General features: G+C 52.0%; 1 protein-coding gene across 2 annotated transcripts in view; it reads left to right on the top strand.

The window, feature by feature from the left end:
- The first annotated feature begins 1,204 nt into the window (after window positions 1-1,204).
- Window positions 1,205-26,773, top strand: part of pnkp (polynucleotide kinase 3'-phosphatase) — a 43,064-nt gene continuing 17,495 nt past the window's right edge. For both annotated transcript variants that reach the window (XM_072270005.1, XM_072270006.1), the window contains exons 1-14: window positions 1,205-1,561; window positions 3,335-3,381; window positions 3,937-4,299; window positions 10,769-10,848; window positions 11,996-12,053; window positions 17,194-17,301; window positions 17,503-17,574; window positions 17,794-17,842; window positions 19,049-19,119; window positions 19,619-19,711; window positions 21,749-21,845; window positions 24,259-24,320; window positions 24,500-24,609; window positions 25,094-25,181. In XM_072270005.1, the coding sequence (XP_072126106.1) occupies window positions 1,435-1,561; window positions 3,335-3,381; window positions 3,937-4,299; window positions 10,769-10,848; window positions 11,996-12,053; window positions 17,194-17,301; window positions 17,503-17,574; window positions 17,794-17,842; window positions 19,049-19,119; window positions 19,619-19,711; window positions 21,749-21,845; window positions 24,259-24,320; window positions 24,500-24,609; window positions 25,094-25,181 (1,425 nt within the window). In that variant the 5' untranslated portion in view covers window positions 1,205-1,434. The remainder of the gene's footprint in view (window positions 1,562-3,334; window positions 3,382-3,936; window positions 4,300-10,768; window positions 10,849-11,995; window positions 12,054-17,193; window positions 17,302-17,502; window positions 17,575-17,793; window positions 17,843-19,048; window positions 19,120-19,618; window positions 19,712-21,748; window positions 21,846-24,258; window positions 24,321-24,499; window positions 24,610-25,093; window positions 25,182-26,773) is intronic.

Genomic DNA, 26,773 nt, shown 5'->3' with positions numbered 1-26,773 from the left:
CAGGTGTGAGGTGTTGCATTTTTGGAAGAACACATCAAGGTAGGACATACACAGTAAATGGTAGGGCACTGAGGAGTGCGCAGGAACAAAGAGATCTTGGAGTTCAGATACATAATTCCCTGAAAGTAGCGTCACAGGTAGACAGGGTTGTAAATAAGGCTTTTGGCATCTTGGTATTCATAAATCAAAGTACTGAGTAAGGAGATGGGATGATATGGGGAGGTTGCATAAGACATTGGTGAGGCCAAATTTGGAGTATTGTGTGCAGTTCTGGTCACCTAAACTATAGGAAGGATATCAGTAGATTGAAGAGTGCAGAGAAGGTTTACTAGGATGTTGCTGGGTCTTCAGGAGTTGAATTACAGGGAAAGATTGAACAGGTTAGGACTTTATTCCTTGGAGCATAGAAGAATGAGTGGTGGATTTGACAGAGGTTTACCAAAATTGTGAGAGTAAATTTGAATAGGCTCTTTCCACTTAGATTAGGAGAGATAAATAAGAGAGGACATGGCTTTAGGGTGAAAGGTTTAGGGGGAACATTAGGGGGAACGGTTTCACTCAGAGAGTGGTGGGAGTGTGGAACAAGCTGCCATCTGACATGCTAAATGCGGGCCTCACTCTGAAGTCTTAAGCACAAATTGGATAGATACATGGATGGGAGGGGACCGGAGGGTTAGGGACTGGATGCAGGTCATGGGACTACCGAAATAATGTTTCGGCACAGACTAGAAGGGCCAAACGCCTGTTTCCTGTGCTGTAGTGTCCTATGGTTCTCTGGAAGGAGCGGGGGAAATGGGACTGAAGGGATGGAGTAGTGGATGAGGAAACGAGGGGAAGAGATGATGGAAGAGGGAGAGAATCAGAGTATGGAGGGTGTGGAGTGGAAGAAATCCTTAAACTTCACAAAGACTCTCTTGAAAAACACCACCAAAGCTCATCACCAAGATGGCGCACCGATCCCTTACAAAGATGGCAGTTGTGCCCTTTAACCGAAGACAAACTGCTCCCTTCTCAACATGGCGTCCCGTGCCCTCTCTAAGATGGCGGATTCCTTGGCTCAGCAAACTCCCAAGGCAAGAGGCAACCTGGTTTCCTCAACAAGAGGGCGGGACTCTTCCTCAGCAAGATGGCGCATGGTTGACTCGATTAACAAAATGGCGTTACCTTACCAAGATGTCTGGCCGAGACCTTAACAAGATGGCGCGACCTTCACCTTACTAAGATGGCGGAGCAACGGACCCGGTGTGTACTCCGGGAGTTCCGGTTGGACATGTGAAGCGGATGCCGAGTGCCCGCCTGAGGGGAGGAGAGAGCGCGCTCCCGTCTCTTCAGCTCATGCACGTGTCCGGCTCTGTGTCGGCGATCCGACCATTCCGTTCGAGTGCGCGCCCCCGGTGACGCTCGGCCTGTCCTCCCGCTCCTACTGCCCCGGACATGGAGTGTCTGCTGGTGAGCGAGGCCGGAGCTCACTCTCCCGTTACCCCTACCACCGGGTACGGCGCGTACCCTGGGGCGCGGCCCGACACCCGCGTCACCGACAGGCGGTGCAGCCGCCGGCAAGGTGGGCGAGAGGGTTCTGCTGGGAAACGGGTGGAGGGCTGAGGGGGTCGATAAGGGTGGGAGGAGGTGAGGGTGAGTGAGGGGTCAGGGGGTGAGTGAGGGGTGAGAAAGGGTCAGGGGGTGACTGAGGGGTGGAGAAGGGGTCAGGGGGGTGAGTGAGGGGTGGAGAAGGGGTCAGGGGTGAGTGAGGGGTGGAGAAAGGGTCAGAGGGTGAGTGAGGGGTGGAGAAAGGGTCAGGGGTGAGTGAGGGTGGAGAAAGGGTCAGGGGGTGAGTGAGGGGTGGAGAAGGGGTCAGGGGTGAGTGAGGGGTGAGAAAGGGTCAGAGGGTGAGTGAGGGGTGGAGAAAGGGTCAGGGGGTGAGTGAGGGGTGGAGAAGGGGTCAGGGGTGAGTGAGGGGTGGAGAAGGGGTCAGGGGGTGAGTGAGGGGTGGAGAAAGGGTCAGGGGGTGACTGAGGGGTGGAGAAGGGGTCAGGGGTGAGTGAGGGGTGGAGAAGGGGTCAGGGGTGAGTGAGGGGTGGAGAAAGGGTCAGAGGGTGAGTGAGGGGTGGAGAAAGGGTCAGGGGGTGAGTGAGGGGTGGAGAAAGGGTCAGGGGGTGAGTGAGGGTGGAGAAGGGGTCAGGGTGAGTGAGGGGTGGAGAAAGGGTCAGAGGGTGAGTGAGGGGTGGAGAAAGGGTCAGGGGGTGAGTGAGGGGTGGAGAAGGGGTCAGGGGGTGAGTGAGGGGTGGAGAAGGGGTCAGGGGGTGAGTGAGGGGTGGAGAAAGGGTCAGAGGGTGAGTAAGGGGTGGAGAAGGGGTCAGAGGGTGGAGAAAGGGTCAGGGGGTGGGTGAAGGATGGAGAAGGGGTCAAGAGGTGGAGAAAGGAACAGGGGGTGAGTGAGGGGTGGAGAAGGAGTCAGGGGGTGAGTGAGGGGTGGAGAAAGGGTCAGAGGGTGAGTGAGGGTGGAGAAGGGGTAAGAGGGTGAGTGAAGGGTGGAGAAGGGGTCAGGGGGTGGAGAAAGGGTCAGGGGGTGAGTGAAGGGTGGGAGAAGGGGGTCAGGGGGGTGGGGAGGGTGGAAAAAGGGTCAGGGGGTGTGAAGGGTGGAGAAGGGGTCAGGGGGTGAGTGAAGGATGGAGAAGGGGTCAGAGGGTGAGTGAGGGGTGGAGAAGGGGTCAGAGGGTGAGTGAAGGGTGGAGAAGGGGTCAGGGGGTGGAGAAAGGGTCAGGGGGTGAGTGAGGGTGGAGAAGGGGTCAGGGGTGGAGAAAGGGTCAGGGGGTGTGAAGGGTGGAGAAGGGGTCTGGGGGTGAGTGAAGGGTGGAAAAGGGGTCAGGGGTGAGTGAGGGGTGGAGAAAGGATCAGGGATGACTGAGGGTGGAGAAGGGGTCGGGGTGAGTGAGGGGTGGAGAAAAGGTCAGGGGGTGAGTGAGGGGGGAGAAAAGGGTAGGGGATGACTGAGGGGTGGAGAAGGGGTCAGGGGGTGAGTGAGGGGTGGAGAAAGGGTCAGGGGTGAGTGAGGGGTGGAGAAAGGGTCAGGGGGTGAGTGAGGGGTGGAGAAGGGGTCGGGGGTGAGTGAGGGGTGGAGAGGCAAGGGGTCAGGGGGTGAGTGAAGGGTGGAGAAGGGGTCAGGGGGTGAGTGAGGGGTGGAGAAGGGGTCAGGATGTGAGGGTGGGAGGGGTGGAGAAGGGGGTGTGGGTGTGAGGGGAGCAGGAGATTGTCTGGCCACAGACAGGAGCGAGGTTTGATTTACTCGTGGAAATTTGGGGTTTCCCTGTGTGATCTTGCTGTGCTTTTCCCACAGTACAACTGGTGGCCGATTACAAATCGAAGAGCGTCCGTGTCAAGCAGGTGGGCTTCAGTCATCTTCCCCCTTCACCCCTCCTGCCATCTCTCACCTACTTGCCACACCTCTTCCCTATCTTCCCCACACCCAAATGACCTCTTTCTCTCTCCCCTTAAACACCCCTCACTCTTCCACACACCACCTCCCTCTCCATACTCCCTACCCTTCTCCCTCCTGTCTTACTCAGTCTCCTCCCTCAGCCCCGCACACTGAACTCATTTCCCTCCCTCACCCTCTCATCTCACTCCACTCCCCTCACTAACTCTTTCCCAACTCCTCCTCCCTTACCCATCTCTCTTTCCCTCTCCCCCTCCCCTCCCTCTCTCCCTCTCTCCCCCCTCCCCCCTCCCCTCCCTCTCTCCCCCCCTCCCCCCCTCCCCTCCCTCTCTCCCCCTCCCTCTCCCCCTCCCTCTCCCTCTCTCCCCCTTTCCCTCTCTCCCCCTCTCCCCCCTCTCCCTCTCTCCCTCTCTCCCCCTCCTCTCTCTCCCCCTCTCCCCTCCCCTCTCTCCCCCTCCCCTCTTCTCCCCTCTCTCTGACTCCTGTCTCTCTCTGTCCCACAGCTGGGTACAAACCCGACTTCGGTGAATGGCCAGGTGCTTTCCCCTGGGTCAGAGGCGGTGTGGGAGGAGGGGGCCACGCTGTACCTGGTGAACGGGCAGTACCCCTACACCTTCTGCTTCCGTCCCGCGGAGCCTGCAGTCCATCAACCTTCCTCCAACGCCAGCCGCAAGCGAGCCCAGGAGGGAGCCCCCGAGGTTCCCAGTAAGCGGGCGAATGTGGAGGAGAGTGGACGGGAGGAGGTGGTGAGGGGAGGGGTAGCCACAAACTCTCAGGGCAAAGCTCCCGCTTGCCCTCAGGACACCTGGATCGAGGACAAGAGCCTGCTTGTGTTTACCAAGGCGGGAGTGTGTGCCAGATCAAAGGTAAGAGGTCACGGGTCCAAAGAGGAAGAAAGATCCTAAGGGGAGTAAGGGGAGGCCATGACTGACAAGGGAAGTCAAGGACAGTATAAAAATAAAAGAGAAGAAGTATAACATAGTAAAGATGAGTGGGAAGCCGGAGGGTTGGGAAACTTTTAAAGAGCAACAGAAGGTAACTAAAAAGGCAATACGCGGAGAAAAAATGAGGTTCGAAGGTAAACGAGCCAAAAATATAAAGGAGGATAGTAAAGGCTTCTTTAGGTATGTGAAAAGGAAAAAAAAATAGTTAAGACCAAAATTGGGCCCTTGAAGACAGAAGCGGGTGAATTTATTATGGGGAACAAGGAAATGGCAGACGAGTTGAACAGCTACTTTGGATCTGCCTTCACTAGGGAAGACACAAACAATCTCCCAGATGTAATAGTGGCCAAAGGACCTAGGGTAATGGATGAACTGAAGGAAATTTATATTAGGCAGGAAATGGTGTTGGATAGGCTATTGAGTCTGAAGGCTGATAAGTCCCCGGGACCTGATGGTCTGCATCCCAGGGTACTTAAGGAGGTGGCTTTAGAAATCGTGGTTGCATTGGTAATCATTTCCCAATGTTCTATAGATTCAGGATCAGTTCCTGTGGATTGGAGGGTGGCTAATGTTGTCCCTCTCTTCAAGAAGGGAGGAAGAGAGAAAACAGGGAATTATGGACCGGTTAGCCTGACGTCGGTGGTGGGAAAGATGCTGGAGTCAATTATAAAAGATGAAATTACGACACATCTGGATAGTAGTAACAGGATTGGTCTGAGTCAGCATGGATTTACGAAGGGGAAATCGTGCTTGACTAATCTTCTGGAATTTTTTGAGGATGTAACTATGAAAATGGACAAGGGAGAGCCAGTGGATGTAGTGTACCTGGACTTTCAGAAAGCCTTTGATAAAGTCCCACATAGGAGATTAGTGGGCAAAATTAGGGCACATGGTATTGAGGGCAGAGTACTGACATGGATTGAAAATTGGCTGGCTGACAGAAAACAAGAGTAGCGTTTAACGGGTCCCTTTCGGAATGGCAGGCGGTGACCAGTGGGGTACCGCAGGGTTCAGTGCTGGGACCGCAGCTGTTTACAATATACATTAATGATTTAGATGAGGGAATTAAAAGTAACATTAGCAAATTTGCTGATGACACAAAGCTGGGTGGCAGTGTGAAATGTGAGGAGGGTGTTATGAGAATGCAGGGTGACCTGGACAGGCTGGGTGAGTGGGCAGATGCGTGGCAGATGCAGTTTAATGAGGATAAATGTGAGGTTATCCACTTTGGAGGTAAGAACGGGAAGGCAGATTATTATCAAAATGGAGTCAAGTTAGGAAAAAGGGAAGCACAACGAGATCTAGGTGTTCTTGTACATCAGTCACTGAAAGGAAGCACGCAAGTACAGCAGGCAGTGAAGAAAGCTAATAGCATGCTGGCCTTCATGGATTCAAGTTTTTGGATCATTGGGACCTCTTTTGGCGCAGGTGTGACCTGCACAAAAAGGACGGGTTACACTTGAATCCTAGGGGAACCAATATCCTGGCAGGGAGATTAGCGAGGGCTACTGAGGTGACTTTAAACTAGAATGGTTGGGGGGTGGGAATCAAATTAAAGAGACTCGGAGAGAGGAGGTTAGTTCACAACAGGGAGATGGGAACAAGTGCAGAGAGACAGAGGGGTGTAAAATGAGGGTAGAAGCAAAAAGTAGTAAGGTGAAAAGTAAAAGTGGCAGGCCGGCAAATCCAGGGCAAAAATCAAAAAGGACTACTTTTCAACATAATTGTATAAGGGCTAAGAGTGTTGTAAAAGCAAGCCTGAAGGCTGTGTGTGTCAATGCAAGGAGCATTCGTAATAAGGTGGATGAATTGAAAGTGCAGATTGTTATTAATGATTATGATATAGTTGGGATCACAGAGACGTGGCTCCAGGGTGACCAGGGATGGGAGCTCAACGTTCAGGGATATTCAATATTCAGGAGGGATAGACATGAAGGAAGGGGAGGTGGGGTGGCGTTGCTGGTTAAAGAAGAGATTAACGCAATAGAAAGGAAGGACATAAGCCGGGAAGATGTGGAATCGATATGGGTAGAGCTGCGTAACACTAAGGGGCAGAAGACGCTGGTGGGAGTTGTGTACAGGCCACCTAACAGTAGTAGTGAGGTCGGAGGTGGTATTAAACAGGAAATTAGAAATGTGTGCAATAAAGGAACAGCAGTTATAATGGGTGACTTCAATCTACATGTAGATTAGGTGAACCAAATTGGTAAAGGTGCTGAGGAAGAGGATTTCTTGGAATGTATGCGGGATGGTTTTTTGAACCAACATGTCGAGGAACCAACTAGAGAGCAGGCTATTCTGGACTGGGTTTTGAGCAATGAGGAAGGGTTAATTAGCAATCTTGTCGTGAGAGGCCCCTTGGGTAAGACTGACCATAATATGGTGGAATTCTTCATTAAGATGGAGAGTGACATAGTTAATTCAGAAACAAAGGTTCTGAACTTAAAGAAGGGTAACTTTGAAGGTATGAGATGTGAATTAGCTAAGATGGACTGGCAAAGGACACTTAAAGGGTTGACGGTGGATATGCAATGGCAAGCATTTAAAGATCACATGGATGACCGACAACAATTGTTCATCCCAGTTTGGCAAAAGAATAAATCAGGGAAGGTAGTGCACCCGTGGCTGACAAGGGAAATTAGGGATAGTATCAATTCTAAAGAAGAAACATACAAATTAGCCAGAAAAAGTGGCTCACCTGAGGACTGGGAGAAATTCAGAGTCCAGCAGAGGAGGACAAAGTGCTTAATTAGGAAAGGGAAAAAAGATTATGAGAGAAAACTGGCAGGGAACATAAAAACTGACTGTAAAAGCTTTTATAGATATGTGAAAAGAAAAAGATTGATTAAGACAAATGTAGGTCCCCTACAGACATTGGTGAATTGATTATGGGGAGCAAGGACATGGCAGACCAATTGAATAACTACTTTGGTTCTGTCTTCACTAAGGAGGACATAAATAATCTTCCAGAAATAGTAGGGGACAGAGGGTCCAGTGAGATGGAGGAACTGAGGGAAATACATGTTAGTAGGAAAGTGGTGTTAGGTAAATTGAAGGGATTAAAGGCAGATAAACCCCCAGGGCCAGATGGTCAGCATCCCAGAGTGCTTAAGGAAGTAGCCCAAGAAATAGTGGATGTATTAGTGATAATTTTTCAAAACTCTTTAGATTCTGGACTAATTCCTGAGGATTGGAGGGTGGCTAATGTAACCCCACTTTTTGAAAAAAGGAGGGAGAGAGAAACCGGGGAATTATAGACTGGTTAGCCTAACATCAGTGGTGGGGAAAATGCTAGAGTCAGTTATCAAAGATGTGATAACAGCACATTTGGAAAGTGGTGAAATCATCGGACAAAGTCAGCATGGATTTGTGAAAGAAAAATCATGTCTGATGAATCTCATAGAATTTTTTGAGGATGTAACTAGTAGAGTGGATAGGGAAGAACCAGTGGATGTGGTATATTTGGATTTTCAAAGGGCTTTTGACAAGGTCCCACACAGGAGATTAGTGTGCAAACTTAAAGCACACGGTATTGGGGGTAAGGTATTGATGTGGATAGAGAATTGGTTGGCAGACAGGAAGCAAAGAGTGGGAATAAACGGGACCTTTTCAGAATGGCAGGCGGTGACTAGTGGGGTACCGCAAGGCTCAGTGCTGGGACCCCAGTTGTTTACAATATATATTAATGACTTAGATGAGGGAATTAAATGCAGCATCTCCAAGTTTGCAGATGACATGAAGCTGGGCGGCAGTGTTAACTGTGAGGAGGATGCTAAGAGGATGCAGGGTGACTTGGATAGGTTAAGTGAGTGGGCAAATTCATGGCAGATGTAATTTAATGTGGATAAATGTGAGGTTATCCACTTGGTGGCAAAAACAGGAAAACAGATTATTATCTGAATGGTGGCCAATTAGGAAAAGGGGAGGTGCAACGAGACCTGGGTGTCATTATACACCAGTCATTGAAAGTGGGCATGCAGGTACAGCAGACGGTGAAAAAGGCGAATGGTATGCTGGCATTCATAGCAAGAGGATTCGAGTACAGGAGCAGGGAGGTACTACTGTAGTTGTACAAGGCCTTGGTGAGACCACACCTGGAGTATTGTGTGCAGTTTTGGTCCCCTAATCTGAGGAAAGACATCCTTGCCATAGAGGGAGTACAAAGAAGGTTCACCAGATTGATTCCTCGGATGGTAGGACTTTCATATGATGAAAGACTGGATCGGCTAGGCTTATACTATCTAGAATTTAGAAGATTGAACGGGGATCTTATTGAAATGTATAAAATCCCAAAGGGATTGGACAGGCCGGATGCAGGAAGATTGTTCCTGATGTTGGGGAAGTCCAGAACGAGGGGTCACAGTTTGAGGATAAAGGGGAAGCCTTTTAGGACCGAGATTAGGAAAAGCTTCTTCACACAGGGAGTGGTGAATCTGTGGAATTCTCTGCCACAGGAAACAGTTGAGGCCAGTTCATTGGCTATATTTAAGAGGGAGTTAGATATGGCCCTTGTGGCTGAAGGGATCAGGGGGTATGGAGGGAAGGCAGGTACAGGGTTCTGAGTTGGATGATCAACCATGATCATACTGAATGGCGGTGCAGGCTCGAAGGGCCGAATGCCCTAATCCTGCACCTATTGTCTATTGGGTCAGAGATGGGTACCCTGGAGAGGGTTATCGGCTGGGATCTGATCCGATCCAAGAGTTTATACATGGAATAACAGATCCCCGGGAGTGGGTTACAGACTGGGATCTAATGAAGGGGTTTATGTGGGGAGGGAGTTTATACGTAGAGTAACTATTAACCGGAGTAGAATACACACTGGAGTTTGATGAAAACGATCACATTCCATTTCTAACAATTGCTGGTGAACGCAGCAGGCCAGGCAGTGTCTCTAGGAAGAGGGAAGATGTTTTGGGCCGAGACCCTTCGTCAGGACTAACTGAAGGAAGAGCTAGTAAGAGATTTGAAAGTGGGAGGGGGAGGGGGAGATCCAAAATGATAGGAGAAGACAGGAGGGGGAGGGATGGAGCCAAGAGCTGGACAGGTGATAGGCAAAAGGGATACGAGAGGATCATGGGACAGGAGGTCTGGGGAGAAAGATGGGGGGGGTGGGAACCCAAAGGATGGGCAAGGGGTATAGTGAGAGGGACAGAGGGAGAAAAAGGAGAGTGAGGAAAAGAATGTGTGTATAAAAATAAATAACGGATGGGGTACGAGGGGGAGGTGGGGCATTAGCGGAAGTTTGAGAAGTAAATGTTCATGTCATCAGGTTGGAGGCTACCCAGACGGAATATAAGGTGTTGTTCCTCCAACCTGAGTGTGGCTTCATCTTTACAGTAGAGGAGGCCGTGGATAGACATGTCAGAATGGGAATGGGATGTGGAATTAAAATGTGTGGCCACTGGGAGATCCTGCTTTCTCTGGCGGACAGAGCATAGGTGTTCAGCAAAGCGGTCTCCCAGTCTGCGTCGGGTCTTGCCAATATATAAGAGGCCACATCGGGAGCACCGGACGCAGTATATCACCCCAGCCGACTCACAGGTGAAGTGTCGCCTCACCTGGAAGGACTGTCTGGGGCCCTGAATGGTGGTAAGGGAGGAAGTGTAAGGGCATGTGTAGCACTTGTTCCACTTACAAGGATAAGTGCGGGGAGGGAGATTGGTGCTCCCGATGTGGCCTTCTATATATTGGCGAGACCCGACGCAGACTGGGAGACTGTTTCGCTGAACATCTACGCTCTGTCCGCCAGAGAAAGCAGGATCTCCCAGTGGCCACACGTTGTAATTCCACATCCCATTCCCATTCTGACATGTCTATCCACGGCCTCCTCTACTGTAAAGATGAAGCCACACTCAGGTTGGAGGAACAACACCTTATATTCCGTCTGGGTAGCCTCCAACCTGATGGCATGAACATCGACTTCTCTAACTTCTGCTAATGCCCCACCTCCCCTTCGTACCCCATCTGTTATTTATTTATTATTAAATTTTTTCTCTCTCTCTCCTTTTTCTCCCTCTGTCCCTCTCACTATATCCCTTGCCCATCCTCTGGGCTTCCCCTCCCCCTTGTCTTTCTTCCCGGACCTCCTGTCCCATGATCCTCTCGTATCCCTTTTGCCAATCACCTGTCCAGCTCTTGGCTCCATCCCTCCCCCTCCTGTCTTCTCCTATCATTTTGGATCTTCCCCTCCCCCTCCCACTTTCAAATCTCTTACTAGCTCTTCTTTCAGTTAGTCCTGACGAAGGGTCTCGGCCCGAAACGTCGACTGTACCTCTTCCTAGAGATGCTGCCTGGCCTGCTGCGTTCACCAGCAACTTTTACGTGTGTGGCTTGAAATTCCAGCACCTGCAGATTTCCTCGTGTTTACATTCCATTTCTGTGTGTTTAGTTTGCAGGGTTTGATATCGATGGGACAATTATAACAACAAAATCAGGAAATGTTTTTCCCATTGGAGTGGATGACTGGAGGTACAGGGCGTTGGGGAGAGGGGTCAGTGAGGGATAGTGGGAGGGAGCTGGATTAATGTCAATGGGGATACAGTCTGAAACGGTGCTGAGGGACGGTGTGAGGGAGCTGGATTAATGTCAGTGGGGATACAGTCAGTGATACAGGGTGCTGGGGGAGAGGTGTCACTGAGGGATGGTGTGAGGGAGCTGGATTAACAACAGTGGGGATACAGTCAGTGATACAGGGTGCTGAGGGAGAGGGTCACTGAGGGATGGTGTGAGGGAGCTGGATTAATGTCAGTGGGGATACAGTCAGTGATACAGGGCCCTGAGGGAGAGGGGTCACTGAGGGATGGTGTGAGGGAGTTGGATTAATGTCAGTGGGGATACAGTCAGTGACACAGGGTGCTGAGGGAGAGGGTCACTGAGGGATGGTGTGAGGGAGCTGGATTAATGTCAGTGGGGATACAGTCAGTGACACAGGGTGCTGAGGGAGAGGGGTCACTGAGGGATGGTGTGAGGGAGCTGGATTAATGTCAGTGCGGATACAGTCAGTGACACAGGGCACTGGGGGAGAGGGGTCACTGAGGGATGGTGTGAGGGAGCTGGATTAACAACAGTGGGGATACAGTCAGTGACAAGGCACATGGGGACAGGGGTCACTGAGGGACTGTCTGAGGGAGCTGGATTAATGTCAGTGGGGATATAGTCAGTGACACGGCGTTGGGGAGAGGGGTCAGTGAGGGATAGTGGGAGGGAGCTGGATTAATGTCAATGGGGATACAGTCAGTGACACGGCGCTGGGGGAGAGGGGTCACTGAGAGAGTGTGAGGGAGCTGGATTAACAACAGTGGGGATACAGTCAGTGACAAGGCACATGGGGACAGGGGTCACTGAAGGATGGTGTGAGGGAGCTGGATTAATGTCAGTGGGGATACAGTCAGTGACACAGGGCACTGGGGGAGAGGGGTCACTGAGGGATGGTGTGAGGGGGCTGGATTAATGTCAGTGGGGATACAGTCAGTGACACAGGGCACTGGGGGAGAGGGGTCACTGAAGGATGGTGTGAGGGAGCTGGATTAACAACAGTGGGGATACAGTCAGAAATGGCATCGGGGAGAAGGGTCACTGAGGGGGTTGGACTAATCTGTTAATTTTATGGTTTCAGAATTCTTTATCCGGAAATTCCCAAGAGACTCAAGCAGTTATTCCAGGATGGATATAAGGTGAGGTGTGTGGGAGAGGGCACAAATCTGGTCACAGTTCACTGAACGCCCCTGGTGCCCAGTTAATCTTCATCCCTTCTGCCTCCACAGGGTCCCGCTGGCACCTCTCTCTGTCTTGTGAAAGCCTCCCGAGCACCACTGTTATAATCTGCCCCCGCCACCATTCCTGGCAGCCCGTTCCGGACACCACCAATCCGTAATATAACTCGCCCCGCACATCTCAACTCAGTTCAGGTTTAATTGTCATTCAACCATACATAAACACCCAGGAATACAACCGAGCGAGACAGCGTTACCATGGGGACAAGACACAGAATCCACGGTCGCACAAGATAGCAAGCATGAATGGTGTCACAGCCACACAATAAGAGTCCAAACCCCAGCCATCAATCTACAGTTGACCACAAAAATACAACCGCACCAAATATATTTTACTGCACAGCCTCCAGTCGATTGCAATCTGCAGTCGGCAGCAGCAGAGCTGGGTGAACACTGGGGGGCAGCACTGATCTAGGCTGTGCCACACTGCCCCCGCTGGCTTCGAAGCCCCTCTCCTGCTGGCTGTGTACAGGCCACACTGTGGCTTGGGGCCTAGTCATTGCCAAGACAGAGACCTCCCAAATCCCCCCCACCGCCAGCCGCCCCTGCTCCCAAAGTTCAAAGTAAAACTTATTATCAGAGTACGTGCACGGCACCACATACTACCCTGAGATTCTTTTTTCTGCAGGCATACTCAGGAAATCTTTTTTTTCGGCGTGTGTGCGTGCGTGTGCGATGTTGGCGGGACGATGTCTTTTTCATGCCTTTACAAGGCGCGGAGCGAGAGAGAGAGATTGTGTGGCGCACCACTCCTCACACAGACGTTTCGCAGTATTTTCCCCTTTTATTTTATGAGGTCGAGTTGCGACCTCAACACTCAACCCGGCACGGATGGAAAGCGTACTCGGGAGTGGACCCGGCTGGGTTCGAACCCGGGAACCTCCGTTCCAGAGTCCAGCGCTGATGTCACTGCGCCGCCAAGCCGGCCCCGTACTCAGCAAATCTATCGAACAGTAACTGTAAACAGGATCTATAAACAAACTGCAAGTGCAGGTATAAGTAATTAGTAATAAATAACGAGCATGAAATAAGATAAAGGAGTCCTTAACTGAGTGTAGTTGTCCTCTTTTGTTCAAGAGCCTGATGGCTGAGGGGTAGTAACTGTTCCTGAACCTGGTGGTGCGAGTCCTGAAGCACTTGTACCTTCTACCCGATGGCAGCAGCGAGAAAAGAGCCTGGCCTGGGTGGCGAGGATCTTTGATAACAGTTGCTGCTGTTCTATGGCAGCGTTTCATGTAGATGTGCTCAGTGATTGGGAGGGTTTTACCCGCGATGTACTGGCCTGAATCCACAACCTTTTGAAGGATCTTCTGCTCAAAGGCGTTGGTGTTCCCATACCAGGCAGTAATGCAGCCAGTCAGCACACTGTCCACCACATATCTATAAAAGTTTGCCAAGGGTTTTGATCTCATTCCAAATCTCTGCAGACTCCTTAGGAAGTAGAGATGCTGTTGTGCCTTTTTTGCATTGATGGGTGCAGGACAGGTCCTTTGAAATGGGGACACCAGGAATTTAAAATTACTGACCCTTTCTATCTCTGATTCTCCGATGATTACTGGCTCAAGGACCTCCAGTTTCCCTCCCCTGAAGTCTACAATCGGTTCCTTGGTCTTACTGACAATGAGTGAGAGGGTCTTGTTAATGACATCACTTCAATCTCCCTCCTGAATGCTGATTCATCACCCCCTTTGATACGGTCCACAACAGCGGTGTCATTAGCAAACTCGGATACGGTATTGTAGTTACACAGTCAGAGCCATAAAGCGAGTAGAGTAGGGGACTAAGTACACGTCCCGTGGTGTTCGTGGCCGCATCGATAGACCGCAGCAAAGCTGCCTCGGATCTTGGTGAGAGGGCGTCTTGGGACCAGGTGGAGGACATCCTGTGGGGCGCCACAGGGGCAAGCTGGGGTTTAGCGGGCGCCCCATCGGTGAAGTGTTTGCGCTGTTCTGGCATGTCAACTTCTGAGTCTATTTGCAGCTGAGGGAAAGCCCGGGAGGAGCGAGGTGGAGTCGTTGATCATATCTGCGCCGGAGGTCGTGTTGGTGTGCCAGTATTGGCACTGTGCAGTGTGTTCATCGTAGGAGTCGAGGTTTCTCAAGCTGCAGAAAGATTTTCGGGATCTGAGTTGGGAAACTGGAGGAGCACTTTTGACAAGTTTGCGAACTGGAATGTTGTTGGGCATATTTTGGATACGCGTGTAGAAGTTTGCAGAAGCTGCTGTCCTACGGATCTCCAGGACTGCTACTGCACTCATTGTTGGGAGCCATTGGCCAGTGTGGATTATCAGGCTCCTGAGATTGTTCTCAGAGCAGTATGGAGCTGTGTGTTGATGTTTGTGAGAGCATTCCTCTCCCAGGTGGGTGCACAATATTCGGTGACCGAGAAACATGGTGCTAGGCTAGATGTTCATAGGACTGACTGTTTAGCACCCCGTTTGGTTCCTGCTATCTGCCCGATCATGGCTGTTCTGGATTTTGGATTCTTTCCTACATTTTGAAGATGGATCCTGTATGAGAGAGTTCGATTTAGTGTGACTGACTCCAAAGTGCTTTGGGTGTGGGTTGTTGGGTACCTGTTTGTCATGTTGTTTGATATTAAGTTTAGGTTGGCTAGTCGAAATGTGGTGAAATATGGAAATTACTGTTTTGGTGACATCCATATTTAGGTACCACTTTGAGAAGTAGTTGGATAGGGAGTTGATATCTTGGGTAAGGTTTTTTCCAATGGATTTGGCATCGTTCGATCGGGAGGCTATGGCCCAGACATCAGTGTATCTAAATTTAGCAGATTTGGTTTCAACACGTTGATGTCGTGTGGAGGTTTGCGTGCTTCGAGGACTCCCTTCAGGCGACGTCGACTCAGGGCCACCCGTTTTGGAACGGTTGTGGACACGATGTCAGATGAAGATCAATCCAACCCCGGCTCCCGATCGGACAGCCTTGGGTCTGCCCCTCCTGGGCCACACTTCACCATCAACACCTTTCCTGTATTGGGGCAACCAGAAGTCCACACGATAGTTCAGACACTGCTGAAGCAGGACTTAATATTAACTTGGAATTCTTCTATTCAACGCCCTGCCTCGTGAGGGCAAGCATGGGGTAGGCTGCCTTTTCCACCCTGTCACCACTGAGCACACCTACACGAAATGCTGTCGCGGGAAAGCAGCAGCCATCATCAGGGATCCCGCTTGGTCATGATCTCTTCTCGCTGCTGCCATCAGGAAGAAGGTACAGGAGCCCCAGAACTTGCACGATCAGGTTCAGGAACAGTTACTACCCCTCAACCATCAGGCTCTTGAACCAAAGGGGATCATTTCAACCTCACTCGCCCCATCATTGAATGTTCCCACAACCTATGGACTCACTTTCCAGGACTCTTTCTCATGTTCTCGATATATATTTATTTATTATAATTTATTTCTCTCTCTGTATTTGCACCATTTGTTGTCTGGTTGAACACCCCAGTTGGGACAGTCTTTCGTTGATCCTGTTGTGGTTATTATTCTATAGATTTATTGAGTATGCCCGTAAGAAAGTGAGTCTCAGGGTTCTATTTGGTGACATACGTTACTTTATTGTCGCCAAACAATTGATACTAGAACATATAATCATCACAGCGATATTTGATTCTGCGCTTCGTGCTCCCTGGAGTACAAATCGATAGTAAATAGTAAAAATTTAAATTATAAATCATAAATAGAAAATAGAAAAGGGAATGTAAGGTAGTGCAAAAAAACCGAGAGGCAGGTCTGGATATTTGGAGGGTACGGCTCAGATCCGGGTCAGGGTCCGTTCAGCAGTCTTTGATGTACTTTGATAATAAATTTACATTGAATTTTGAGCTATCAATGAGTGCAGCCACTTTCTGGGGGCTGTGGACTTGGACTCCCAAGATCTCTCTGTACATCAACACTAAGAGTCCTGTCAGGAACCATGTACCGTCCCTTCACATTTCACTTCCCAAAGAGAAGCACCTCACGTTAAACTCCATCTTCCACTTCTCCCTCCATATCTGCAACTGACCACTGTATTCCTTGGCAATATTCCGCATTATTTAAAGCATCTCCAACTTTTCTGTTGTCTGCTGATCCACCCATGTACTTTTTAATCTTAAGTCTCACAAACAGCAGGTGGGATTTATTCTGGCTGGAGGTCCATGAGCTGTGGGTTGGGTAAGGATCAGTGTTGGTGTCTCTGTTTGTGAGATCTATCAAAGAGGAAAATGTACTGTTGATGGGTGAGCTTGCAGACGACAGAAGGATTGGTGGAATCGTGGGCAGTGTAGAAGACCGCCAAAGGTCACAGTGGGTTATAGGTCAGTTCAGTTATGGGCAGAGAAATGGCAGGTGGAACTTAATTTGGGCACTTTGCGGGATCAGATGTCTTCTGTGGGTGAGCCAATTCTGAATCTAAACTACCAATTCATGGTGGGTGCACCTTAGGTCTTCCAGATCAGCCTACCTCGAGGGACCTTGTCAAGTGACTTGCAAAAGTCTGAGCACGTACCCCATCGTCGCCACCTCCTCCAAAAGCTCATGAGTTAGTAAGTCACAACTCTCCCCCCCTCCCCAAAAGGTGTGCTGACTCTCCTTAATCAGCACTTCCTGCTGTAGATGATCAAAAATCCTTTCCCGAAGGAACCCCTGCAGTAGCTTTCCTGGAGACGTGCAGTCCTGGTCTATAGTCCCCTTTTCTCCTCTGGAACAATGGGAACAGTGTTAGCTGCTGTCCAGTCCTCCAGGATCTTCCCTGCAGCTGGAGAGGGTGCGGAGATCCCAGGAATCTCATCTCTCATTCCCCACCCCCACCCCGTGATAAGCTGGTGTATATCCCATCTGGTCCTGGGGACTTTGCCACCTTAATAGTCATTGTCAAATAAAGATCTTCACCATAGCCGTAGATCTCTGGTGGTTATCGTGGGACCCCATCCCTCTGACTGGGAAGGTTGCTTTCCTTGTGGGACCCCACCTTCCCGCCAGGGTGGGGATGGGAGCCTTATCCATGCCTCGAGCTGACTCTTCCTCCCCTCACCCCTGCAGCTCGTCTTCTTCACCAATCAGAGGGGCATCAGCCGGGGGAAACTCCGTCCTCAGGACTTCCAGAGGAAGGTGGAGGCAGTGATCAGCAAGCTGGGAGTGCCGGTCCAGGTGAGGGAGAGAGGGAGGGCGAGGGAGGGGGGAGGGACAATGGAGTGAGAGGTAAGGGTGAGGGGCAAGGAGGAGGGAGGGATTGCGGGAGGGGGATGGGAACAAACTCATGGAACAGGATTTCTGACCCACAGTGTTGGGTCCTCGTGGTTGTTGCGGAGTGTGACAAATTAGTTATTTCTGGTTCTGACCCCCCGCCAGGTTTACGTGTCGACCGGGCCGGGGTTCTACCGGAAGCCATTACTGGGAATGTTGGATCACCTTCGGAAACAGGTACCCAATCGCCCCCACGCACTCCGCTCGGTGGAGGATGGAGCGGGGGGATCTGCCTGATCTGCCAGCGGGAGCTCCGGGGTGGCGGGAGGGAGGGGGCCGCTGGTGTTCTCATGGTCCCGGGACCCGAGTGCTGTGGGGGGGGGGGGGGGCCGGGATTGCCCCCCTGTCCGTGTCTAATTCCGTCTGTGTTCCTCTTTCCCCATCCCCCACCCCCAGGGGAACGATGGAGTGGAGATCGACCTGGACAAGTGTCTCTACGTTGGAGGTGGGTGTGTCTCGGGGTAGAGGGGATGTCCTGGTACGTAGAGGTCAAAGCATACAGTACTATGCAAAAGATTTAGCCACATTCATATAGCTAGGGAGCCAGATGTTTGCACAGTACTGTAGTAATTCTATGTATTGCTCTGTACTGCTGCCACAAAAAACCTGATTCTGATATGAGTCTCTATTGTGGACTGAGAGTGGGAAGCGGGCAGGGAGAGGGGAATCATGGTTGGGAAAAGGGGAAGGGAGCAGGAAGCACCAGAGAGACATTCTGTAATGATCAATAAACCAATTGTTTGGAATCAAATGACTGAGCCTGGTGTTTCGGGGCTGGGTGTGTCTGTACGTGTGCCAACTCCCCTACCACCCCCCCCCCCCCAGCTCCTGGCATGCCTTCCCTGCCATCTGCCCACACTCGTTCTCCGCTCCACGTCGACAAATGCAGTACTGCACAAGTCTGGGGAACCCAAGCCTAAGACTTGAGCACAGTTCTGTCGAGGTTACGCTTCGAGCAGACACAGAAACACGCCCTTTACTCCACCACGTTCATGATTGATTAAACTACTGCTAAGTAATCACTCGATTCATTTCACATCTGTCGTATCTGCCACCACCAACAGTCTGGCAGCACGTCCCAGCCACCTACCGCGCTCTGTGTAAAAAGAAACCTTGCTCTCGTAGTTCCCTCTCACTTTAAATGCATGCACTCTGATACTAGACATTTTCCTCTGGGGGGAAAGATATCGACTGTCTACTCTATCTGTGCCTCCCATAATGGTATAAAGCTCGATCAGGTCTCCCCTCAGGCTCCGCCGCTGCAGAGGAAACAACCCAGGTTTGTCCAGCCTCTCCTTGTCGCTCCTGCCCTCTAATCCGGGCAGCATCCTGGTGATTCTCTTCCCCACCCTCTCCACACCCTTCCTGTAATAAGGGGACTGGAACTGGTCACAATACTCCAAGTGCGGTCTAGCCGGAGTTTAATACAGCCGCTACGTAACTTCCCCACTCAGTGTCTCGGCTGAAACCCTCCGACGATTTCTGCTTCATAACACAACACTTGCATCAAATCTCGTGTAATGTCTTTGTTCCCCTTCCTCCATCCCTACCTCACCATTCCCCTCCCTCTCTGCCTTCCCTCCTCACCCCCCCCCCTCACTCCTCCTCCCTCAGCAGCTTGGATTGATGCCTCTCTCTCCCTCGCCCACAGATGCTGCAGGGAGACCCCCGGACTGGGCTCCGGGCCGGAAGAAGAAGGATTTCTCCTGCAGTGACCGCCTGGTAACCGATGTTTTGTCCTCAGGACCTTCTCCTGACCCCTGGACCCTCCCCTTCCCCTCTCCCAACCCCAGATCTCGAGGTCTGTCTCCTGGAATCTTCCCCATGACCCTTGACCTCAGGGTCTATCCCTGGGACCCACCCTCCCTCCAACTCGTGACTTCAGGGTCCGTCGCCAAGACCCTTCCTCCACCCTTGTCCACCCCAGGATCCTTGTTCCTGATCCCTCACCTCCAGGTCTGCCCTGGGGCCTTTCGCCTGACTCCTCACCCCAGGGGTTCCACCTCTCTCTGTGACCCTGACGTCGGGTCTGTCTGTCCTTTTGCCCCAGATCAGTGGGGCTGTTCATCACCGAGCCTCCTCCCGTAGTTTGTCACAAAGTCCTCCTCCCCTCGCCCCACGGACGGTACGTCACTGAAACTCTTCCCCTCTCCCCGCTGACCTGCAGCCAGTCTGGCACTCAGAAGCTTCCCCTGCTTACCCTCCTGCTCTATCCCCGCAGTTCGCTCTGAATGCCGGGATCCCATTCAGCACTCCGGAAGAGTTTTTCCTGGGCTGGAAGCCGGCCGCCTTCCGTCTCCCAGAGTTCGACCCGGTGAGTGTGTGTGTGTGTGTTTCTCATTGGGCTCCCTGCCTGTGTGCTGGAGTGCAGATCATACCAAGACGGGCAGAGGGACAGGGAGTCTACACGAAGGACTTGGATAGGTTGGGAGAGTGGGCAAAGGGGTGGCAGATGGAGTGTACGGTCATGCATTTTGGTAGAAGGAATAAAATTAGGAAACGGTTTTCTAAATGGAGAAGGAAATCAGAAATTGGAAGGGCATAGGGACTTGGGAGTCCTAGTGCAGGATTCTCTGAAGGTTAACTTGCAGGTTAAAGTTCAAAGTTGAGTCAGTAAAGTGAAAAGATTATTTGTCACGTGTATGGTACAGCAAAATGTGTTCTGTTAGTACCTGTCACAGTCGAAAGATGTGCAAGTGTCTCCACAACTCACCAATCCTAACTCACTCGTCTTTGGAGTGTGGGAGGAAACCAGGGCACCCGGAGGAAACCCACACGTCCATGGGGAGAACGTACGAACTCCTTACAGACCGTGGCGGGAATTGAACCCCGATCGCTGGTTCTGAAAAGTATTGCACTAACCAGTGGGGAGGAGGAAGGCAAATGCAGTATCTGCATTCGTCTTGTGAGGCCTAGAGTAGGAGAGCAAGGATGTAATGCTATAAGGCAGCGGTCCGAACACATTTGGAGTATTGTGAGCAGCTTTGGGCTCCGTACCTGGCATTGGCGGAGGTTCTCGGGGACTGTGCTGGGAATTAAAGGGTTAACATTGGAGGAGCATTTTGATATCACTTGGCATGCGCGCGATGCAATTCAGACAGATGTGAGGGATCTCACTGAAACCTACTGAACACTGTACGGCCTGGATAGAGTGGCCGTGGAGAGGATGATTCCGGGAGCAGCCGTCAGGGTTTTGATAATAAATGGACGTCCCTTTGGAACAGAGGGTGGTGAATCTGTGGAAATCGTCGCCACAGAGTGCGGTGGAGACCAAGTCATTCGGCACGCTTGATGCAGAGATTGATTGGTGAGGTCGTTAAGGGTTACGGGAAGAAGGTGGGAGGAAGGGGTTGGAAAAAGAAATCAGCATGAATGATGAGTGGGGCAGACTTTATGGGCCGAACAGCCTCACTCAGCTGCCCTGTCATCCGGGACGCTGCAGGATATCGATCAGTTGCAGAGAGGGGCAGGGGAACGGCAGATGAAGTTTAGTCCAGGGACGTGTGAGGGAAATGGAGGGCAAATGTAAGGGGACGGGACACAGCTAACGGCACGACCCTGAGCCCTGTTGATGCACAGGGGGACCTCGGGGTCCAAGCCCACAGCCCCCTGAAGGTGGCCACACAGCGGGGAAGAAGGCCGATAGATTTCCTGTCTTTGTCAGGGTGTGTGCTCGGTATCAGAGTCAGGGAGCCATGTAGCAGCTGTATAAGACTTCGGTGAGGCCGCGCTGGGAGTACTGGGCACAGTTGTGGTCGCCCCATTACAGGGAGGGTGTGGGGGCTGTGGAGAAGGTGCAGACGTTGCTCGCCAGGGCACTGCCTCGATTAGAGGGCAGGAGGTATGAGGAGAGGTGGGATAAACGGGGGTGGTTTTTTCTGCAGCAGTGGCGACTGAGGGAGACCTGATCAATGTTTAATAAGATTGCGAGGCACAGACAGAGCAGGCAGCCGGTGTTGTATTTCCCAGCAGGCGGTGTCTAATTCCGGAGGGAATGCATTTAAGGTGGGGGGGGGGGTGTAAATTCGAGAGATGGGCAGGGTGAGATGTCTTTTCCGGAGAGTGCTGGGGGCCTGGAATGTGCTGCCTGGGTTAGTGCTGAAGGCAGATACTGTGTGATCAAGAGGCTGTTAGACGCATGGATGTGCAGGAAGTGAGCATAAAACCATTCAGGCCTTCCAGTCTGCTCCAGCATCTAATCTCGGCCGCTTGACTGTCCCGGGACATTGTGTAGGCAGAAAGGATTCGTCCGGATAGGATTTAATTACAGTTTAATTAATGTTGTGGCTGAACGGCCTGTTCCTGCTTCCCTCTCTCCCCCACTGACCCTCTCTCTTTGCACCCCCGACAGAGGAAGCTGCAGACGGGTCTTCCGCAGTACGAGCCACCCTCTGCCCCCCTGACCGTTCCCGGATCGGAGCTGATCGTGGCTGTCGGATTCCCCGGCTGTGAGTGTTCTCCACCCACCCTTTCCTCTTCCCTCCCCTCCGCCCCACTCGTTTCCTCCCCCCTCCCCCCTCACTTCCTGAGCACTCCTCCCTCTCCCACCTTCCCATTTCCCCCTCTCTCTCCCTGTTCCCTCCACCTAATCTCCCTCCCTGGCCGCTCAACCCCTCTCATAGCTCAGTCCCTCAAGTCCCCGCAACATCCTTGTTAATCCCCTCTGCACTCCTTGTAGCTTAATGGCATCTTTCCTGTAGCAGGCCGACCAAAACTGAACACAACTACTCCCAAGTGTGGCCGCAACATGTCGTCCCAACTCCAGTACTCAGTGCCCTGACTGTTGAAGGCCAGTGCTGTCACCCCCCTGTCTATCTGTGACTCCACTTTCGGGGAACATTGTACCTGTAGCCCTGGGTGCCTCTGTTCTGCAATGCTCCCCTGGTCCCTGCTGTTCACTGTGGAAGTCCTGCCCCCCCATCTGTCTGCCCAAAGTGCAACGCCTCGTACTTATCTGAATTAAACTTCATTTGCCTTTCCCCGGCCACTGACCCAGCTGATCAACGTCCCTCTGTAAATCCTGATAACCACCTTCACTGTCAACGACAGCACCCATTGTAGTGTCGTCCGCAAACTTACTAACCTTGCCTTGTACCTGTTCATTCAAATCGTCGACACAGATAACAAGCAGTATTTGGTTTGTGATGGTTTTGGGTTCTCTGACTGCAAAGCCCCGCCCAATTATAGATATTCACGGGCACCCTCACTATAGGGAGGTTATACAGTATTGAAAAGGACTAGCTTCTCTGTCTGGTCTCTGCTGCAAAGATTAGCTTCCAATACCCACTGCTTGATGGCCACCCTCCCGACCAAGGAGGTAGTCCAGCTGACAAAGAAGTGTAAACACAATATATTTTTAATCATCTACATTTCAATGTTGACAAATAGTTCTTAAAACACATTTAACACTTCCAGGGGATTTCTAATTTATAAAAGGTTTCCCAATTACAATAGTTTTAACAACTACAAAGTATTTCCAAAAACGGTTATGGTTCTTACAAACTAAAATAATGCACCAGCAAGTTGTAGATGAATGAGTCGTCCGTCACAGAAATCAAAGATTAAGGAATAAATTCTAGTTCTTCCTTCTGTCAGTCTCCTTGTCATTCCTGACAATCCCCAATGCTGCTGATATTTATAGTATTTTCTACTAGATGAGAGACAGCATCTGCCTGTGATGTTTTCCAGATACTTGTCCTAGGACAAAGTAACTCATGCCGATGGGCTTAAAAGCTTCTGGCAACCGAAATCCCAAACGTCCACAATTAATGCTGTGAGGGTTGACCCTCTGAGTATACAAAACAGCCCAACTTGTAACCATATTTGATGTGCTGAGTGACATAACGTGCCTTGTGATTGCCGAATGGAGACCAGTCATCTCCTGGTTACTTCACTTTGCAAAGGTGCGCTTCCAGTTACAAGCTGATTACTGTTTGCGATGTATATCAAGAACTGAAGACTGGTTCCGGTTTGCAACAAAAAGCTGAGCCAGGAGTGTTAGCTAAAAGTTTAACTTTGTCACCAACAACTCTAACCCTTTGGGGAGGTCATGCTGCCGTGTTAGAAAGCTGAGGCTGGCAATAAGCCTCTCGGGCCCAGGGGAGTAAACGTCCATCACAGGTTCAACTCTAAGCCCCGGGGAACACCACTATTCTCAGAAACCACGTTCCGCCCTGTCTGTCTGCTGCCTACTACCGAGCCAGCTGTGCGTACACACAATCAAAGACCCCACCCACCCTAGAAATTCTTTCTTTTGCCCACTCCCGTCAGGCAGAAGACACAAAAGCCTGAAAGCACGGTCAGCTTCTATCTCAGAGACTTGAACGGACCTCCTGTACGATAAGACGCTCCCTTGACACGACAGTCCATCTTGTTATGAACGTGCACACAATTGCTTACCTGCACTGCACCTTTTCCTGTAGGTGTTGCACTTTATTCTGCATTGTTACTGTTTTTCCTTCTTCTACCTGAATGCACGGGGTAAAAATTTGATCGGTATGGACGGCACACAAGGCACTGCAGCTTGGTACATGTTACAACAATGAAATTCCTAGATCCCATGCAATTGAACCTTCCAGAAGCAGCCAACCGCGTGGAACTTCTCAAAGTCATTACCGCTTAGATGACATCTACCACTCTGCCCTCCTCGAGCTTCTTGGCCAATGTATCAAATCTTTCAGACGTCGTCCCCCACGCACACAAAACCACGTTGGCCATCCCCTGTCCTTCCAGATGCACATCATCCCTCAGAACCCCTGAATCCCCTCCACTGCGGGTGTTAGATCCTTTGGCCGATAGTTCCCGGGGTTCTCTTTGCCGCCCTTCGGTAATTTATTTTAACCTGTCTCCTCCCATTCCTAGCGGGAAAATCCACCTTCATCCGGGATTTCCTGGTGACTGAAGGATATGTGTACGCAAACAGGGTGAGTGGGCCTCTTGTGGGTGAGGTCGGAGGGAGCTGGGTGTGGGGGAGGGGGGCAAGGGAGGGGCTGGTGGAGTGACCCCTGACCCCTGACCGGGACCCCAGTGGCAGATTGATGCGGGGGAGGGTACCACCCCCACACTACTCTCTAACCTCCAAGCTGTTCCTCTCCTGCTGCAGGACACGCTGGGCTCCTGGCAGAAGTGTGTGTCTGTGTGTGAGGCAGCGCTGGGCAGTGGCAAGAGGGCCGTTGTGGACAACACCAACTTGGACCTCGAGTCCCGCAGCAGGTAGGAGGAGTGGGCAGAGGATGGGGGGAAAGGGACGCAGGGTTGGAGCAGGCGAATTATAGGTGAGGGAGAGGGGGCAGGGCGGGTGAGGAGGAGGAGGAGGGAGCAGGAAGGAAAGTGAGGGGAGTGGGTGAGACGAAAGCAGGAAGGGAGAAGGGGTAGAAAGGCAAAGGGAGGGGGAGGACAGTGGGGGCCAGCACCAACCTTAAACCTGAGTCTTGCAGCACTCGGGTTTGGGGTGAGAAAGACCGGGGAGGGGGCCGGGAGCAATAAAGGGCAACTCTAGCCTGCATCCCAAGTTGGGACAGTTTAGGGGAATGAGGATGGGACGGGGCAAGGGGAGAGAAAGCTCCATATGAGAGGGAAGGGGGAGGGGTGGGGAGAGGATCTGGGGGGGTGGGGATCTGTTGTCAGGTAATCTCACACCGGCTTGGTTGACCCTAAACCTCTGTCGCTAACTCTTGTCAACCCTCCCGCCTCACAGGTACACTGAATGTGCTCGGAAAGCTGGGGTCCCCTGTCGCTGCTTCCTGTTCACAACCTCTTTTGAGCAGTCAAAGCACAACATTCGGGTGAGTGAGTCGTCCCGGGACACAGGGCGAAGCTACCCCCGTCCCCACTGTCCCATCACGTACTCCATGGGTTAGACACACAGTGAAACTCCCTCCACACCGTCCAATCGCACACTCCCGGGGTCAGACACAGAGTGAAACTCCCTCCCCACCGTCCCATCACACACTCCCGGGGTCAGACACAGAGTGAATCTCCCTCCACACCGTCCCATCACACACTCCCGGGGTCAGACACAGAGTGAAACTCCCTCCACACCGTCCCATCACACACTCCCGGGGTCAGACACAGAGTGAAACTCCCTCCACACCGTCCCATCACACACTCCCGGGGTCAGACACCGAGTGAAACTCCGTCCACACCGTCCCATCACACACTCCCGGGGTCAGACACAGAGTGAAACTCCATCCACACCATCCCATCACACACTCCCGGGGTCAGACACAGAGTGAAACTCCCTCCACACCGTCCCGTCACACACTCCCGGGGTCAGACACCGAGTGAAACTCCGTCCACACCGTCCCATCACACACTCCCGGGGTCGAACACAGAGTGAAACTCCCTCCACACCGTCCCATCACACACTCCCGGGGTCAGACACAGAGTGAAGCTCCCTCCACACCGTCCCATCACACACTCCAGGGGTCAGACACAGAGTGAAACTCCCTCCACACCGTCCCATCACACACTCCCGGGGTCAGACACAGAGTGAAACTCCCTCCACACCGTCCCATCACACACTCCCGGGGTCGGACACAGAGTGAAACTCCCTCCACACCGTCCCATCACACACTCCCGGGGTCGAACACAGAGTGAATCTCCCTCCACACCGTCCCATCACACACTCCAGGGGTCAGACACAGAGTGAAACTCCCTCCACACCGTCCCATCACACACTCCCGGGGTCGGACACAGAGTGAAACTCCCTCCACACCGTCCCATCACACACTCCCGGGGTCGGACACAGAGTGAAACTCCCTCCACACCGTCCCATCACACACTCCCGGGGCCGGACACAGAGTGAAACTCCCTCCACACCGTCCCATCACACACTCCCGGGGCCGGACACAGAGTGAAACTCCCTCCACACCGTCCCATCACACACTCCCGGGGTCAGACACCGAGTGAAACTCCCTCCACACCGTCCCATCACACACTCCCGGGGTCAGACACCGAGTGAAACTCCCTCCACACCGTCCCATCACACACTCCCGGGGTCAGACACAGAGTGAAACTCCCTCCACACCGTCCCATCACACACTCCCAGGGTCGGACACAGAGTGAAACTCCCTCCACACCGTCCCATCACACACTCCCGGGGTCGGACACAGAGTGAAACTCCCTCCACACCATCCCATCACACACTCCCGGGGTCGAACACAGAGTGAAGCTCCCTCCACACCGACCCAGCACACACTCCCAGGGTCGGACACAGAGTGAAGCTCCCTCCACACCGTCCCATCACACACTCCCGGGGTCGGACACAGAGTGAATCTCCCTCCACACCGTCCCAGCACACACTCCCGGGGTCAGACACAGAGTGAATCTCCCTCCACACCGTCCCATCACACACTCCCGGGGTCGGACACAGAGT

Source organism: Mobula birostris, chromosome 10 (assembly GCF_030028105.1).
Source record: "Mobula birostris isolate sMobBir1 chromosome 10, sMobBir1.hap1, whole genome shotgun sequence".
NCBI lineage: Eukaryota > Metazoa > Chordata > Chondrichthyes > Myliobatiformes > Myliobatidae > Mobula > Mobula birostris.
Note: the sequence above shows the minus strand (reverse complement) of the source record. Positions and strands in the feature narration are given on the sequence as shown.